This window comes from Elephas maximus, chromosome 1, assembly GCF_024166365.1.
Source record: "Elephas maximus indicus isolate mEleMax1 chromosome 1, mEleMax1 primary haplotype, whole genome shotgun sequence".
NCBI classification, from domain to species: Eukaryota; Metazoa; Chordata; class Mammalia; order Proboscidea; family Elephantidae; genus Elephas; species Elephas maximus.
The window spans coordinates 30,897,872-30,914,134 of record NC_064819.1 but is presented as its reverse complement, the minus strand read 5'-3'; the positions used below and the strand labels follow the sequence as shown (position 1 = coordinate 30,914,134).

Sequence of the window (16,263 nt, the reverse complement as noted above, 5' to 3'; positions counted from 1 at the left end):
GGGCCCGGCTTTGCGCGCATCCAGCGCTCGGCGGCCCGCGGGGCGGGGCGCGGCCCGACCCGAGGCCGCGGCACCGGAAGAGTCGCGCCGCCAGGCGGGCCGGAGCGCGGAGCGGAAGCTTGGCGGGCGGCGCTGGGACCCGGGGGAGGCCGCAGAACAAGGAGCTGGGCTGAGCCGCGCCGACTGCCCCGAGGCCCGGCCCGGCGCCCGGGAGGCCGGAGCCATGGGCGAGACCAAGATCATCTACCACCTGGATGGGCAGGAGACGCCGTACCTGGTGAAGCTGCCGCTGCCCGCCGAGCGCGTCACCCTGGCCGACTTCAAGGGCGTGCTGCAGCGACCCAGCTACAAGTTCTTCTTCAAGTCGATGGACGACGATTTCGGGTGAGGGGCCCCCGCCCGCACCGCGGACCCCGCCGCCTGCTTTGGGGGCCACCCGGCCCGCTCGAGCCCCCCCGGCTGTCTGGGGGAGCTGGGGTTCCAGCCCCGCGAGGGACCGCCCGCTCGCCTCTGGTGGGGGACCTTGGCCCCTTGGGGCACCCAGCTTAGGGGAACGTCCAACTCCCCAAAAGCATTCGGCTCCTGGCCCGCCAGCCCCTCACCAACTCGATGGCCCACGTAGACGACACACAACCCCTCCCCCCAGGTCCGGCCCTCCCCCGCCAGGGGAGCCACCTCTTCAGCGCAGACTTGGGGTGTCTGGCACCCAGCCTAGCGCTTCTCCATCTTTTCAGCTGCACGACTCAGGGCCATATTTGGAGCACCCCGCATCTCGGGGCTACGCCGGGGGGACTGCGGACTGGGGGGAGGGAGGTGGCCGGGTGCTGGGGCCCTGCAGACCTTGTGTTTGTTTAGCTGTCGCCCCCTCCCTTGTGGTGTGTCTAGGATGTTGTCAAGGGAGCGAGGCGAACGCCTGGCCCCTGAGGAGGAGTCCAAAATATCCCAGGTGCTTGCTCCCCTCAGTATTGAGGCCTTTTCCTCCAGGTGGTGGCCAAGGGGGAGGCCTTGGAAAGGGCCTCAGAGCCTGAGAGCCAGGAAGAGCCTCTTGGTGTTCTCCATTTTCCCCTCGCTGGCGGGGTCTTCCCCTCCACCCAGCTGCAAGGCTGTGGACAGGCAGAGTTTGGAAGCTGCCACTTCCCCTTTAAGAAGGGATGGAATGTTGGAGCCGGAAGGTTCTGTAGCAGCTGGCCTGGGAAGGGGAGCCTAGCCCATCTCCTCACCGCCCCCCCAGCCCCCCCCAACTCCCAATTCCCGGGGGACTGGAGGAGGGGAAGGCCCCCACACCAGCCTGCATCCAGGAGCTGGGTGCTGGCCTAGAGGCCCCTGGGGAGGCCTCACAGGGTCCTTGAGGCCTGCAGCCATCTCTCCAGCCTCTGCCTGGGGCCTGCACTGCCCTTTGGGGCAGAGTGAGGAGAGACAGTCTTCTCCCATGTGTCCATCAGTCTGGCCGCTCTCCCAGGACCCTGGCCCTCCTGGGTCAAGAAGCAAGCACCTTCTGTCTTCTCCTTGGCATGCTTGGCTGTCGCTTTCCACCCTGGGACTCTGGGTTTGAGGAGCCTGTGAGATGTGTGTGTGTGATCATGTATGTGAGATTTTGTGATCATATGTATAATCCTGTGTGTGTGTGTGAGAGAGAGAGAGAGTGCTTGGTACAGTGGGAAGTGCTTTGTGGAGTCCAACTATCCTGTTGTCTGTTGTCTTTGCTCCTACCCTGGGGCAGGGTACTCCTGGTGCCATGATGATTATCTGGTTTCAGCCCAGAGACAGACACCTCTGATTGGAAGATTCTGAACAGGGATCGATCTGGAAGGGGCAGGGGCAAGGGGGCGGGCGGCCTGACCTAGTTGGAGAAGAATAGGGTCAGAGAACACCAAGATACTTCCTGGGAATATAAGATGTGGAAAAACAGTTACAGTCCAGTGGGCTGGGGCCACCCTGGGGCCAGGTGCACTGAGGGGCTAGGATAGACTTGTGTTCCCACCCCGCACTCACCCCTGGGCCCACTCGGCCTAGCCCCATCTCCTAAGCCTAGACCTCTCTGGGCTGCCTCCTGGCCGGGCCTAACTGCAGTCATAGAAGGATCCTCATTACATCCACTTAACCAAAACCTGTTGCTGTCAAGTCAATTCCGACTCATAGCGACCCTATATTTACTGTTTACTGAATGTTTTCCTTTAACTCCACTGTCAGTCAGCTGCTTTTTTTCTTAGCTTGACCTAACCAGTAATATGAAATCATGGGTCTGACTTTCTATTTATTTTTTTCTAAAATATGTTCAAATAAATACATGTAACTATTAAACTAAGCAACATTCATTCAGGTACCATTTAAAGCCATCTTGCTTACATTAGTGGTACTGACACCACTCTTTTCAAGATATCAGAATAGGTCACTTTAGCAGAGCTGAGAACAATGCTACAAAGGAAGCGGAGGAGACTGATTTCGCTCTTACCCCGCTCCTCCCCAGGAGGCTAAGTGAGCAGAAGGCATGGTAGCGCTCACTTGTCACAGAGGACTCCAGCGTGCCAGACACTGATGTCAATGCTTTTTGAACCTTCACTGAGATCCCACTTTACAGACAAGGAAACTAGGGCACAGAAAGATTAACTTGTCCAGGGTCACACCGCTAGTACATGGCAGCAGAGCTTGATTTGATGTTAGGGATCTGGCTCCAAAGTCTGTAGCCTTAACTGCACAACTGTAGGTATTATTGTTGTTGTTAGGTGCTGTCAAGTCGGTTCCGACTCATAGCAACCCCTATGCACAGCAGAGCGAAACAGTGCCTGGTCCCGCGCCATCCTCACAGTCATTGCTATGCTTGAACCCATTGTTGCAGCCACTGTGTTGATCCATCTCGTTGAGGGTCTTCCTCTTTTTCACTGACCCTCTACTTTACCAAGCATGATGTCTTCCTCCAGGGACTGACCCCTCCTGATAACATGCCCAAAGTATGTGAGACGTATCCTTACCATACTTGCTTCTAAGGAGCATTCTGGTTGTACTTCTTCCACGTAGGTGTTACTACTACCCGCATTTTATAGACGCTTTCTCTCCAAGGGAGATGTTAAGGCCTGGCAAACTGTAGAAGAGGTAGGGGTGGCACTTCCCTGAGCTTCCTGAGAGGAGGGTGAGGCTGAGTTCAGCGACCCCTGACCTCTGATGACCAATGGGAAAGTGAGTCAGCAGGGGAGGGCTGCTCTCTCCAGTCTCTCCATGGGTCAGCAAGGTTCACCCTCTGAGAGTGTTCTGGGAGGCCTGAGGACTCCTCAACTCCTATCTGATCTCCAGAAGTGTTTGTCAAGCTCAGGTAGGCCCAGCCTTCTTAACTTCTTTGGAAAATGGAGGGAAGATAAACCCTTTTTTCAGCACTGAGGAGATAGCAGATGGAAGGACAGGTCCCTACTGTGAGTCTGGCCCTCAGCTACAGGAGGAGGCAACATGAGAAGTTGGTAACTAGCTGTGTTGCTCCCTCCTCCATGTCAGACACTGTCCTGCCTCTGGCCCATTCTTCTTCATCTCCTCCAGGTCCAAATTCTCCTGGCCTCTGGGTTGAACTTTTCCGTGAGAACCGTCATGACACTTTATTCTATCTACCCTTACACCAAGGAATCCTGGTGGTGCAGTAGTTAAGTGGTCAGCTGCAAACTGAAATGTCAGTGGTTTGAACCCACCAGCTACTCCACAGGAGAAAGATATGGCAGTCTAATTCTGTAAAGATTTACAGCCTTGGAAACCCTATGGGGTAGTTCTACTCTTTCCTACAGTGTTGCTATGAGTCGGAATTGACCCAAAAGCAATGGTTTTGGCTTTGGTTTTATCCTTATACTCCTACCCAGCTCTTTGTCAACACCTGGCACCTAAATACCACTCAGCAGATGTCTGTCCGGTGAATGAATCTGCTGCTCTTACAGCTTTTCCTGCTTCCCACTTGAAATATACTTTCATGAATGACCCACTGGTTCGCAGCCTCACGGGGAAAAGGCAGGCTCCAGGTCTGATGCTTCTTGGGATCCATACAGTGGGCAAGCAGGGGTCCTAAAACCAGCTAGGCTCCCAGCGAAGGTTTCTTGTCCGACTGAATGAATGAATGACGAGCAGAAGGTCTGTTTGGTCCCTGCCCTTAGAAGTTCGCATCTAGTTAGAAAGAGAACACGGACCCCGCAAAAAAATAAGAACGTCAATAACTAGTTTTTATTGTATGCCAGGCCTGTGCCAGGCATAAGCAAATCCCATTCACCAGGAGGAGACAAAGGCCTGGGAAAGTTAAGTAACTTCTCTAAGATGAAAGGGCTAATAAGTGGCAGTATTGGAATTTGAACTCAGATTTGACCGATTCCATTTGGTGTGTGTGTGGGATGTGTGTGCGTGTGCACGCGTATGTGTGTGAGTGCTATGGAACCCTGAGCCATTCAGCGCTCCCCATGGGAGAAGGAGGCCTGTTTGAGGTCCCCCAAGGCTGCCAGCTGATCGCTGTGAGTCAGCAGAATCGTGGCAACCTGTGGATGACCCCCAGAAAGAGAGGAAACATCTGTAACATGGTGTTGTATGGTGGGGCTGGCTGGGGCAAGGGGTGTTGTGGACTCAGTAGCAATTGCCCACCTCAAGGAGACCCTTTCCAAAGCAGGTCACAGAGTCCCTGTCACGTGGCCATACATCCCTTTTTTTGTTGTTGAGCCCAGGTTCCCATGGACAGCCGGCAAGCTTGGGGTACCCTGTGGCCAGACTGGCTGCTGCGCCTGAGCTGCCGCTGTCTCTTCACCCAACCTCTTCTGCCTTCAGACTTTCTGCTGAGGTGGCCTGAGTAGGAGGAGGATTTGGTCGCTTTCTTGGGGTCGCCGTGAGGTTGGAAATGGTGGAGAGACAGAGCTGGGTGGGAGGGAGGAGGGCAGACTTGGTCAGCGAACTTGGCTGCAAGTCCAAGAATGTGGGGATCACAGAGAGCCAAGCATGCGTTCCCAGCTCTGGGTGGAAGCTGCTCCAAGAACGAAGGAGGACCGGGCTTCCCAGCCTCCTTCTTTGCCATCTGCTGTCTGCTCAGAACCCCAGGCATGTGTCACCCCTTGCCATTGATCATGTCTCACTAGCTCTGTACTCCTGGGGTATTTGACACAGTCTGGGGGTCCTCCAACTTTTCCACTCCCTCCTCTGGCCCCAAACCATAGTCTCTGTCTGACTTCTTGCCTCACTGTGACTGCATCCCACTCCTGATGCCCCACATGAGTCTCCCCACACCCCCATGCTCCACGCAGAGCACGTGACCTCTGTCACCTCACAGGAAAGAACATGGAATACAGCAGAAAGAGGGTGGTCTGGGGTCAGATAAGCCAGGGGTGGCATTCCAGCTCTGCCATCTAGTTCCCTGACCTTAGATGAGTTTCTAAATATTCGTTTCCTTATTCGTAAAATGAGAATCATATTTTCTACCTTATGAGGCCGATGTGAAGATTATAATATGTTATAACTCTAGGGAGATAAGATAGTATAATAGTTGAGAATACAGCCTTTGGAATCAGGCTGACCAGGACTCAAATTCCTCTCTTCACTTACTAGTGGTGTGACTTTAAGCGAATTACTTAACCTCCGAAGCCTTGGTTTCCCCAGCTGTGCCTCCCTTATAGCATTGCTGTGAATATTAAATAATACAAGTAAGATGGGTGGCATAGTACTTGGCCCATAATACGTGCTCGATAAATGAGAGCAGTTGTTACCTTTCACTGTCATCATGGCGTGTGGAAGATGCTCAGTAAATGCCCGCTCCCCTTGCCTTCCCTGATTCAGTGAATCCCTCTTCCACACCTTTCAGAAGAATGTCAGGATTCCTGCCTAACTGAGAGGGAAGGACTGTGGGCTTTTCCCATTTTGGGGTCAGAGGAAAAGAGTCCAGGAGAGACATGTTGGGGAGGGGTAAAGCCCTCCCAAGATCCTAGAAGTGGGTGTGCTTACGAGGGACAGTGATTTATCAGGGGTAATTTGCAGTCACCCAATGTCTGAGAGGAAGCCCCAGGAAGGCAGCTGGCCCAGGCAGGGTTGGGATCTCTTCAGTGATGCCAAAGAGCTGTTCTGGGGTCACCCCCACCCCTGCTCCCATTTCAATAGGCTTGTGCTGGTGGTTTGATCCCCAGTTTGGAGTGCGGGAAGCCCTGAGAATTGGGATTGTGAGGACACTTCCATTTCCAACCCAGAAAGCTCACTCTGACGCCCCCCCGCCCCCATGTCCCTGTAGAGTGGTGAAGGAGGAGATCTCTGATGACAATGCCAAGCTACCCTGCTTCAATGGCCGTGTGGTGTCCTGGGTAAGGAGCCTCCGCCTTCATTCCTCCAGTGGGCTGGAAGAGGGAAAGGATCACATGATCCTAGCTGGGTCCTGGGTGGTTTTGTGCTTCAGTATCAGATCCTCACTTTAGTTTCTTAACTGAGCTGCCCCCGTCCCCCCCGCCCCCCAATCCTATAGCCTTGGTGAAAAGGGAGGGGCAGTTGGAGGGGAAGGTAGAGACGGAAACACTGTGGGGACAAAAACACCCTGCGAAGGCCTGGCCTTAGTTTCCCTCTGGCACCCGCTGATCCCTGCCTTGGCCCACTGACCCTTTCTCTCTGCCCCATCCCCACTCACGCATCACCTCTCCCAGCACCCCATCAACCCAGGCAGGGGTCTTGCTCCTCATCTCAGCTGTTTCTTCTCCCTCAGTGCTTCCTGCTTCATCCTCCCCACGTGACCCCCTCATGTCCCTTCTCTCCACTATCCCTGTAACATACTGTCCACCCTCCTTCTCCCCATCAGCTGGTGTCTGCTGAGGGTGCTGCCCCGTAACACACTGTCCACCCTCCTTCTCCCCATCAGCTGGTGTCCACTGAGGTCTCTGCGCCATCACACACTGTCCACCCTCCTTCTCCCCATCAGCTGGCGTCCACTGAGGTCTCTACCCCGTAACACACTGTCTACCCTTCTTCTACCCATTAGCTGGTGTCCACTGAGGTCTCTACCCCGTAACACACTGTCCACCTTCCTTCTCCCCATCAGCCGGTGTCCACTGAGGGCTCTGCCCTGTAACACACTGTCCACCCTCCTACCCATCAGCTGGTGTCCACTGAGGGCTTTGCCCTATAACACACTGTCCTCCCACCTTCTCCCCATCAGCTGGTGTCCGCTGAGGGCTCACACCCAGAGCCAGCCCCCTTCGGTGCTGACAACCCATCAGAGCTGCCACCGGCCATGGAGCGCACAGGGGGCATTGGGGACTCCCGGCCCCCATCTTTCCAGTGAGTGTGACCTTAGAGTGGGGAGAACCCATGGGGGAGGGCCTCATCCACTCAGCCCAGGGCTGGGGGAGGGAGCCCCCAGCCTGCCCCCTCCCCCACCAAGTCCTCTCTTCCTTGCAGCCCTCATGCTGGTGGGGGTAGCCAGGAGAACCTGGACAATGACACAGAAACAGACTCCTTGGTGTCTGCCCAGAGGGAGCGGCCACGCCGGAGGGACGCCCCCGAGCACAGTGCGTCTTCCCCGAACCCAAGCCTTCCCCACAGCTTCCACTCAGCTGCTACTTCTTTGCCCTGCTGCCTAGCTCTGCATATGCCTAGCCCCATTGCAGCCACGGGCCCCCTCCTCCCTTCCCTCCTGTACCGGACACTGTGTGACCCCAGCTGCCTGTACCCCTGCAGCAACCCGGATAAATGGAACTTCAAAGGGGGAGCGGCGGCGGGAGCCAGGGGGATATGACAGCTCATCCACCCTTATGAGTAGCGAGTTGGAAACCACCAGCTTCTTTGATTCCGACGAGGATGACTCCACCAGCAGGTGAGGCTTTCGTTTCATGGGTACTGTGGGGCCGGTGACCTGCTGAGGAGCCCCAAGGATGCTGGGACCCCAGGAGGGTTGTGGGCTTTGTGTTGGGGACCTGGGCCCGGCCATGCCTCTCCCGGGGCAGGGCCAGGCCACCCTGGTGGGGAACGACTGTGGGCCCTCCAGGTTCAGCAGCTCCACGGAGCAGAGCAGTGCCTCACGCCTGATGAGAAGACACAAGCGGCGGCGACGGAAGCAGAAGGTGTCACGGATCGAGCGGGTAGGGGGCCTGGGATGCTAGGGGCACGTGGGAGCAGATATGAGCCCAGACCAGGCAGGGCCAGGGCTTGTTCTTCCCCAGGTCTCCTCACCTCGGCCCAGAGTTTAGAACCTTGGAGGGCAGGTGTTGAGGGCTCACCTTGAGGAGCTAGGTGGGAGCAGTGAGTTCCTGGGACCCCTACCTGCTACTCAGGGCCTCTGTCTGTTCTAGTCCTCGTCCTTCAGCAGTATCACGGACTCCACCATGTCGCTTAACATCATCACGGTCACACTCAACATGGGTGAGTCTGCTGAAACAACTGTGGAGCACCTGCTGTGTGCCAGGTACCGGGAAGACCTAAGGGCTTCAGAGAGGCACAAGTGATCTCCCCTGCCCTCAAGAAGCACTCTTAAAAAAACGTAAATTGGCAGATAAACAGAGAGCTGTGGAAGCAGACAACAGCATCAGGGAGAGCTTCCTGGAGGAAGTGATTCCCAAGTATGTTACACCACATCCCCCTTCTCAGCTTTTAGACATTGCGTCCTTGTTCTCTGATTTCTGTTATAGGTGCTCTCTTATTAGACAATTGGATATAGTGGAAAGAGCCCTAACTTTGGAATTTAAATCTGACTTTTAACTCTGGCTCTGCTACTTGCTGGCTTAGAAAAGCCACTTTGATTTTCTGAACCTCAGTTGTCTGCTCTGTAAAATGGGTCTAACAGTCCCTACCTCACAGCCAGCAAAGGTTAAATGGAAGTATGTTTGAGCGTGCCAAACACAGCGCCTGATTCAGGTTCAGTAAACATCAGTTCTTACCCCTTCCTGCGCCTTTTCCCACAAGGGAGTAGGAGTTTGGGTAGGAATCTTGTTTCCCTCTCAAGGTCTCGTTACTCTTTGTAGAAAAGTATAACTTCTTGGGCATCTCCATTGTGGGCCAAAGTAACGAGCGTGGTGACGGAGGCATCTATATCGGCTCCATCATGAAGGGTGGGGCCGTGGCTGCTGACGGACGCATCGAGCCCGGAGACATGCTGTTACAGGTACCCCGACCCACACTGAGTGCTGGTGTTGACAGGAAGCCCCCCCACCTGCCAGACCCTGCTCATTCAGAGGCTCCTACTTGCTATGGGGAAGACCCCGACCCACCAAACTCAGCTCCTCTGGCCCCTCAAACCCAGCTGCTTACCCTCCTCTGATCCACTTTGCCAGGTAAACGAGATCAACTTTGAGAACATGAGTAACGACGACGCAGTCCGGGTGCTGCGTGAGATTGTGCACAAGCCAGGGTATAGACGGGATGGGCTGTGGAGGAGGAGGGAGCAGGGATTTCTGGCTGTCAGCTTTGGCTTCCACACATCCTGCCCTCACCCTTGCTTTCAGGCCCATCACCCTGACTGTAGCCAAGTGCTGGGACCCCAGTCCACGTGGCTGCTTCACACTGCCCAGGAGTAAGTGGATGGGGGCTTGGCCCTTGAGTTAAAGTTGGTGCCTGGCATACGTGAGCCCTGTCTCTCCTTTCTTTTTCATCACCCTCAACTCCACACCCATACTGTTGGGCCCACCGTGGGCAGCCTGTAACTCGTCATCCTTTGTGTAGGTGAACCCATCCGGCCCATCGACCCTGCGGCCTGGGTCTCCCACACCGCAGCCATGACTGGCACCTTCCCTGCCTACGGCATGAGCCCCTCCCTGAGCACCATCACCTCCACCAGCTCCTCCATCACCAGCTCCATCCCTGACACAGAACGTGAGTGTCCAATCTGCCCCTGGGCCTGGCGGGCAGGGCCAGTGGGGAGAGGCTGATGAGGGCCACATGGAGACTCTTGCTGAGTGTCAGAGGGGCCTGGGAGGGGACTCAGCGCATTCCAGCTACCTCCCACTGGACACCTCAGTGTCCAGTTCCCCCCAGTGAACACCTCAATTCCCACTGAGCACTGATTGCTTCTAAACTTGTGTTGGGCAGCCAGGAAGCCTCACTTGCCTCTTGTAAAGCACACTGAGTGATGTGCACTTTCCCAGTCTCCTGTGAGGTTTAATGAGAGAATAACAGCGAAGCCTCAACCACCGTGTGTGGTGTAAAGCAAGTCAGCATTCAGTGAATGGTTGTTTTTTCATTATCACAACACAGACACTCTCTGCTGTGCAAAGCACCTTCATTTACATTATTTAATTCTCTCTTCAGACATCCTGTGAAGTAGACACTAAAGTCCCCATTTTTACTGAAGGGAAACTGAGGGTCCAAGAAGTTAGTAGTTTGCCCAGCAGCACCAGTCCCATGGTAATTAGTAGGTACAGATGGAATGCAAACTCCTGTCTGCCTCACCCCAGAGCCCCCTTCTGCTTCACTCTTCTGCCTCCCCCGCCCCCCAGGCCTAGACGACTTCCACCTGTCCATCCACAGTGACATGGCTGCCATTGTAAAAGCCATGGCCTCCCCTGAATCCGGCCTGGAGGTCCGCGACCGCATGTGGCTCAAGATCACCATCCCCAATGCGTTCATCGGTGAGAGTGGCCCTGGGAGGGATGAAGGACAGAGGTGGGGGTGATGGGGTGGGGCAGTGAGAGTGGCCCCCGGGAGGGATGAAGGACAGAGGTGGGGGTGGTGGGGCAGGGCGGTGAGAGTGGCCCCAGGAGGGATGAAGGACACAGGTGGGGGTGATGGGGCAGACAGTGAGAGTGGGCCAGGAGGGATGAAGGACAGAGGTAGGGGTGATGGGGCAGGGCAGGCTGGGGGCCCAAGAACTCCCTTGAGCTCCTCCTTTGAGCCGGAAGCTGCCCAGAGTCATGGCTTCTGTGAGGCCCAGTGAGCCCAAGTCAGGTGGGCCTTTCAAGTGGCAGCTTTGCTCCCAGGCTCGGATGTGGTGGACTGGCTATACCACAACGTGGAAGGCTTCACTGACCGGCGGGAGGCCCGCAAGTATGCCAGCAACCTGCTGAAAGCCGGCTTCATCCGCCACACGGTCAACAAGATCACCTTCTCCGAGCAGTGCTACTACATCTTCGGCGACCTCTGTGGCAGTACGTGCCTCCCCTGCCTACTTGCCCCATCTGCCCTCTGGGAGGGGGGTACCCAGGGACGTGGTGGCAGACTCCAGGGAGCCCACATGCAGAGGCAGCATGACGAGGGCCCAGCTCAAGGCCTGAGAGCTCTGCAGTGGAAACAGAGTCCTCACCCGCCCTGCGTCCCCCTCCTGGGGCTGGTAAAGTTTTCTAAGTGCCTGCTCTGTGCCTAACACCGAACTGGTTGTTCCTAAAGGATCATCTTACTCAATAATCACAGCTTCTTCCCCCCAAAGGAGGGTTAATACCCCTGTTTTTGGATGAGGAAACTGAGACTTGTAGATATCAAATAGTCTGCCCCAGGTCTCACAAACAGGAGCAGAGGAGCTAGGCCACAGATCCAGGTCTTTCTGGCTCCAGAGCCTTTGTTCTGGCCACCACCCTGGGCTACTGCCCCCAGCCCCATTGTGCGTGGTGCTAAAGCAGCATTATTTCAGCCAGGCCAGAGTTCCTACCCTTGGCCCCTACTTAGCCTCCTAGCACCAAGCAGGCTCCATCAGGGCAGGACCTAGGGCTGGCCAGAGACCCCAAGTCCACAGCCTACTCAGATCCCTGAGGGAGGGTAATGCCACAGGACAAAGGTGGAGAAGCTGTTAGGGCCAGGTTGCAGAGGACTCTGCAAGCCGAACCAAGGAGTTTGGACTTGATCCTTAGAGAATGCAAAGGCAGTGAGGGTTGATTAAACAGGAAAGGTCTACAGGGAATCTCCCTTCTCCTTCTAAGCCTGTGGACACCCCTCGGGGAGGGAAGTCCTCAAAGACAGGACAGCACTGCTTAGAGTTGGGAACTGAGGCCCACCCCCCGCAGCCACCTCTGCTCTGAGGGAGTCTTCTCTCAGCCCTGAGGTTCTGACTGGAGTCCAAAGACTACCTCTTGAAAAGCTTCAGTCAGGTTCTAGGGACTAGAGTGGCTGTTCCTGCCCATCACAGTTCCCTGGGAAGAGGGTGGGGTCCCTGGCCCTCAACAGTTCTCACATGCCCCGTGGAGGTAGTGATCCAAACCAGAAAACCAAACCCATTGCCATTGTGTTGATCCCGACTCATAACGACCCTACAGCACAGAGTAGAACTGCCCCACAGGGTTTCCAAGGAGCAGCTGGTGGATTCGAACTGCTGACCTTAACTACGGCACCATCAGGGCTCCAGAGGTAGTGATAGATATAGTTGTATAGGATTTTTGAGTTAAGACAGTTCTGAGTCTGACTCCACTCTTACTGTGTGAACAAGGGCAAGTGATCTGTAAGATGGAGGTAATAATAGGACTCACCTCACAGGGCTGTTTTGAGGATGATGTAAGACTAGGAACATAATATTCCTAGCACTGTGTTTGGCCCACAATAAGTGGTCTATAAAAGTGGGGCATTGTTTATGTGTTTAATTGATTCTAAGATGTACATTTTTTCCACATTTTAGTATCTCTGAAATTGGGGTGTATCTTAACAGTCAATGTCTTCTTAGATTCCATGATATATGGTTATTACCATTGATATTACCATCATAAGCAGAAGTTAGCCTTGGTCCTAAACCTCCAGAGACACATATAGCTTCTCAGGGCAGCTGTGGCTTTTGCTCAAGAGACATTACTCCTTCCCTGGGGCCTCCTGGGTCTCTCACCCATGAACCGAGGACACCAGAGGCCCAGCTCAGGGGGATGCTGACAGAACAGGCCTTTTCCTTCTCACTGGCGAAGGTCTCTTCAGTTGGGAATATGGCTGTCACTCTTCTCAGGACAATAGCCTGAAGGCTGAAGTAGTCACCGACTCTTTGAGCATAAGCCAAGGCAGACTGTGCTTCTGTCCCTTCCACACAAGCTAGCTGCTGGCCTCCTGATAAGTCAATGGCTGGCAGACACCAGAGGTTATCTCAGCCCCCTCAGGACCTTCTGGTCTTTTCTCCTCTGGAAGGCTGGGCTGGCTCACCTCAGGGCTTGGAGGAAAGGGCTCGTCAGTATCTAGCAGGTCAATTACAGTTCTCTCAGGGCTCTGGGACCTGGTACAAATGGGGTGTAAGGGGTGTCCCAGGCAGGTCCTGGTGGCCCCTTGTGCCCCCTTCAAGGTAGTTCTAGCATTGGAGGGACCAGTAGGAGCCCTGGTGGCACAGTGGTTAAGTACTCAGCTGCTAACCAAGAGGTTGATGGTTCCATCCCACCAGCTGTGCTATGTGGGGAGCTAGTCATAACAGTCTACTTTTGTAAAGATTACAGCCTTGGAAACCTTATAGGGCAGTTCTGCTCTGTCCTGTAGGGTCACCATAAGTGGGAATTGACTCACGGCAACAGGTTTTTTTTGGTTATTGAGCCCAATGAATTGTAGGTGGCTATCTTGTATTTTGGACCCCTGGTGGTGCAGTAGTTAAGAGCTCAGGCTGCTAACCAAAAGGTCCACAGTTCAAATCCACCAGCTGCTCCTTGGAAACCCTGTGGGGCAGTTCAACTCTGTCCTGCAGGGTCACTATAAGTCAGAATCGACTTGAAGGCAACAGGTTTGCTCTGGTATTTCAGTCTTCCACAGTCCCTCAACCTCTTACCCTCTCAGTGAAGAGAAAGAAAATAGCCAGAATTTTACCCCTTCTCCCAGACCTCTGAGCAGGAAGGAGAAACTACGAGAAGCTTGGTAGGGGGCCTCCAAGGTATTGGGATTTTGGTGTTAGAATTTGGCGCAGAGGGTCTGAAACGGTAACTTGGGACCTTCCTGAGGCGGGTTTCTCCCCCAGGGCTGTTTCTGCCCGGTCTCCCTCACACTATTTGGGGGGTGGCAGAGGGGTCTGAGGGATGGATGGTATCTCTGCTCTGTCTTCCCATTCTGGCCAGAAGCTGTCGCTGCTGTTGTTGAATCCAAAGCTCCCCGCCCCGCCCCCCCATTAAGGGGTGTGGTGGATGGGATGGACCAAGCTCACCCATTCTTCCCCTCGCCCCACAGACATGGCCAACCTGTCCCTCCATGACCACGATGGGTCCAGTGGCGCCTCTGACCAGGACACGCTGGCCCCTTTGCCCCACCCTGGGGCTGCTCCTTGGCCCATGGCTTTCCCGTACCAGTACCCGCCGCCTCCGCACCCCTACAACCCACACCCCGGCTTCCCAGAGCTGGGGTACAGCTATGGTGGGGGCAGCGCCAGTAGTCAGCACAGTGAAGGTAAGTCGGAGGGAGCTGTGGAGAGGGGCCCCCGGGCTGGCCACACGTCCTAAGTGCCCCCCATCGCGGCCTTGCCTGTCCCCCACAGGCAGCCGGAGCAGCGGCTCCAACCGCAGCGGTAGCGACCGGCGGAAGGAGAAGGACCCCAAGGCCGGAGACTCCAAGTCAGGCGGGAGCGGCAGCGAGTCGGACCACACGACGCGCAGCAGCCTGCGGGGGCCCCGGGACCGCGCGCCCAGTGAGCGCTCGGGCCCAGCGGCCAGCGAACACAGCCACCGCAGCCACCACTCGCTGGCCAGCAGCCTGCGCAGCCATCACACGCACCCGAGCTACGGGCCCCCCGGCGTGCCCCCGCTCTACGGGCCCCCAGTGCTGATGATGGCCCCGCCGCCTGCGGCCATGGGGCCCCCAGGGGCCCCCACAGGCCGCGATCTGGCCTCTGTGCCCCCCGAACTGACCGCCAGCAGACAGTCGTTCCGCATGGCCATGGGAAACCCCAGTGAGTTCTTTGTGGATGTGATGTGAGCAGGGCCCCTCTCCACTTCCACCCCCATCCCGGCCGCCTGTGCCCCTCTCACCCACCGTCCGTCGTTTTTTACTTTGTCTGGTACCTGAAAGGGAAATAAATGGAAGGAAATGACGGCGCGCTAACTGTTCAAGGGACGCACTGAGGGTGGGGTGCACCCACCGATCGGCTTGGTACCCACTAACCTGCCTCTGGCCCCAGCTTGAGCTCTTGGCCCACTGACCGCTGAGCAGGATTTCCGCGATCCTTCGTGCCCTGGGCTGCTGTCTCCAAGTCCCCCAGACTTGCCGGTGCCACCCTTAATCTGGCCCTCACACATACACACTTAGGAACTAACCCTAGCAGCCCTTGGAGGCCTCTCAGCCCCTCGTCCTCTCCCGTCCCCCTCAGTTCCATTTCCCCATTCATTCAGCCCTGTCATCCCTCTGTTGACCTAACCCCTCCAGCACTGTGCAACCTCGACTTTGTCCAGCAGCATCGCTTCCCCTCCCCCCGGACATTCACTGAGCCTGCCCGCCTTAACTGTCCATTGCCTGTGCCTCAGTCCTGCACCCTGGAGCCGGAGCCACTTCCAGTAACCATCCATGCCATCCCTGCCTATGCCCAGCCCTGACCAGAGGCCCAGAGGGCCCCTGAGCTGCCTGCGTGGCACCCACCCGCCCTGTCCCTGCTGTGTCTGGCCTGCGTGCTGGTTCCTTCAGACCCCTAACCCTACTAACTGGCAGGCCTGTCTCACCTCTGGGCCTGAAACATTTCTTTTCTTTCTTTTTCCTCCCCCAATTTTTCCTGGGTCTGGAGCAGCCAAGAATTTCGGGCTGTTTGACTTTCTGTGAGCCCCCTGCAAAGGGAGGCCCAGCCTCCGAGGAGACCAGGAGCCCTGCTTGAAGAGCCCCTCAGGGCTCCCCAAGGATATCCAGCCCCCACACCTATACTTCACTATTGAGTTATTAGGCTTCCTGTGGAGGGCCCCAGCCTCTCACACACAGTCACTCGTGAGAGACTATGCTTGCCTCTCCAGAGATAGTGTTCTCTCTCTCTCTCACACACACACGCACACACACACAACGCACACGCACACACACACACATGTGCCTATGCAAGTTCACTCAGCCTCAGGGCTGGTCCCTGCCCAGAGGGCTGGATCCCTCTCTCCCAGTCCTCTCTCAGGTTGTGGGGCTGGTCCCCTGACTTCCTGCTCCCCTTCCTTGTACTCCTCAAGCCTTCCACAGTTGTCCTCATCATCTTCCTACCTGGATAAAACCCATAAGCTGGTTCTCAGGCTGGGCTCAGCAGAGGCACAGACCATTCTCACACATACCCCTCCCTGTTTTCACATTTGCGGTGACACCCCAGAGCCAGGACACAGGAGCTCACAGGCCAGTTGAGGTTGGGCAGGGGGACTTCTGGGACTTCCAGACAGAGTGCCAGGTTTTTTTTTTTTTTTTTTTTTTTACCTTATTCTTCACTTTAACCAAGTCATGACTGCTATAAATTCTCCTGGCTCACCT

General features: G+C 55.8%; 1 protein-coding gene across 2 annotated transcripts; it reads left to right on the top strand.

Moving 5' to 3' along the window:
- Positions 1–55: 55 nt before the first annotated feature.
- On the top strand, positions 56–16,207 carry DVL3 (dishevelled segment polarity protein 3). 2 transcript variants are annotated; one of them, XM_049881468.1, is made up of 15 exons: positions 56–384; positions 6,224–6,293; positions 7,136–7,257; positions 7,378–7,487; positions 7,657–7,792; positions 7,964–8,039; positions 8,268–8,337; positions 8,937–9,076; positions 9,246–9,322; positions 9,417–9,484; positions 9,634–9,783; positions 10,407–10,538; positions 10,887–11,054; positions 14,014–14,229; positions 14,318–16,207. In XM_049881468.1, exons 1-15 carry the CDS (start codon positions 224–226, stop codon positions 14,752–14,754), a joined length of 2,133 nt encoding a protein of 710 aa, XP_049737425.1. In that variant the 5' UTR covers positions 56–223; the 3' UTR covers positions 14,755–16,207. The 2 variants fall into 2 exon arrangements, with proteins under 2 accessions (XP_049737425.1, XP_049737424.1); XM_049881467.1 differs by having other exon boundaries at positions 57–384; positions 7,964–8,057.
- The last annotated feature ends 56 nt before the right edge of the window (positions 16,208–16,263 follow it).

Bases quoted from the DNA above. Each gene is read 5' to 3' on its own strand.
- DVL3 (XM_049881467.1), top strand. From the start codon at position 224: ATGGGCGAGACCAAGATCATCTACCACCTGGATGGGCAGGAGACGCCG. The intron at 6,294-7,135 runs GTAAGGAGCCTC...TCTCCCCATCAG, and splicing joins ATGGCCGTGTGGTGTCCTGG to CTGGTGTCCGCTGAGGGCTC. The intron at 9,323-9,416 runs GTATAGACGGGA...CCTTGCTTTCAG, and splicing joins GAGATTGTGCACAAGCCAGG to GCCCATCACCCTGACTGTAG.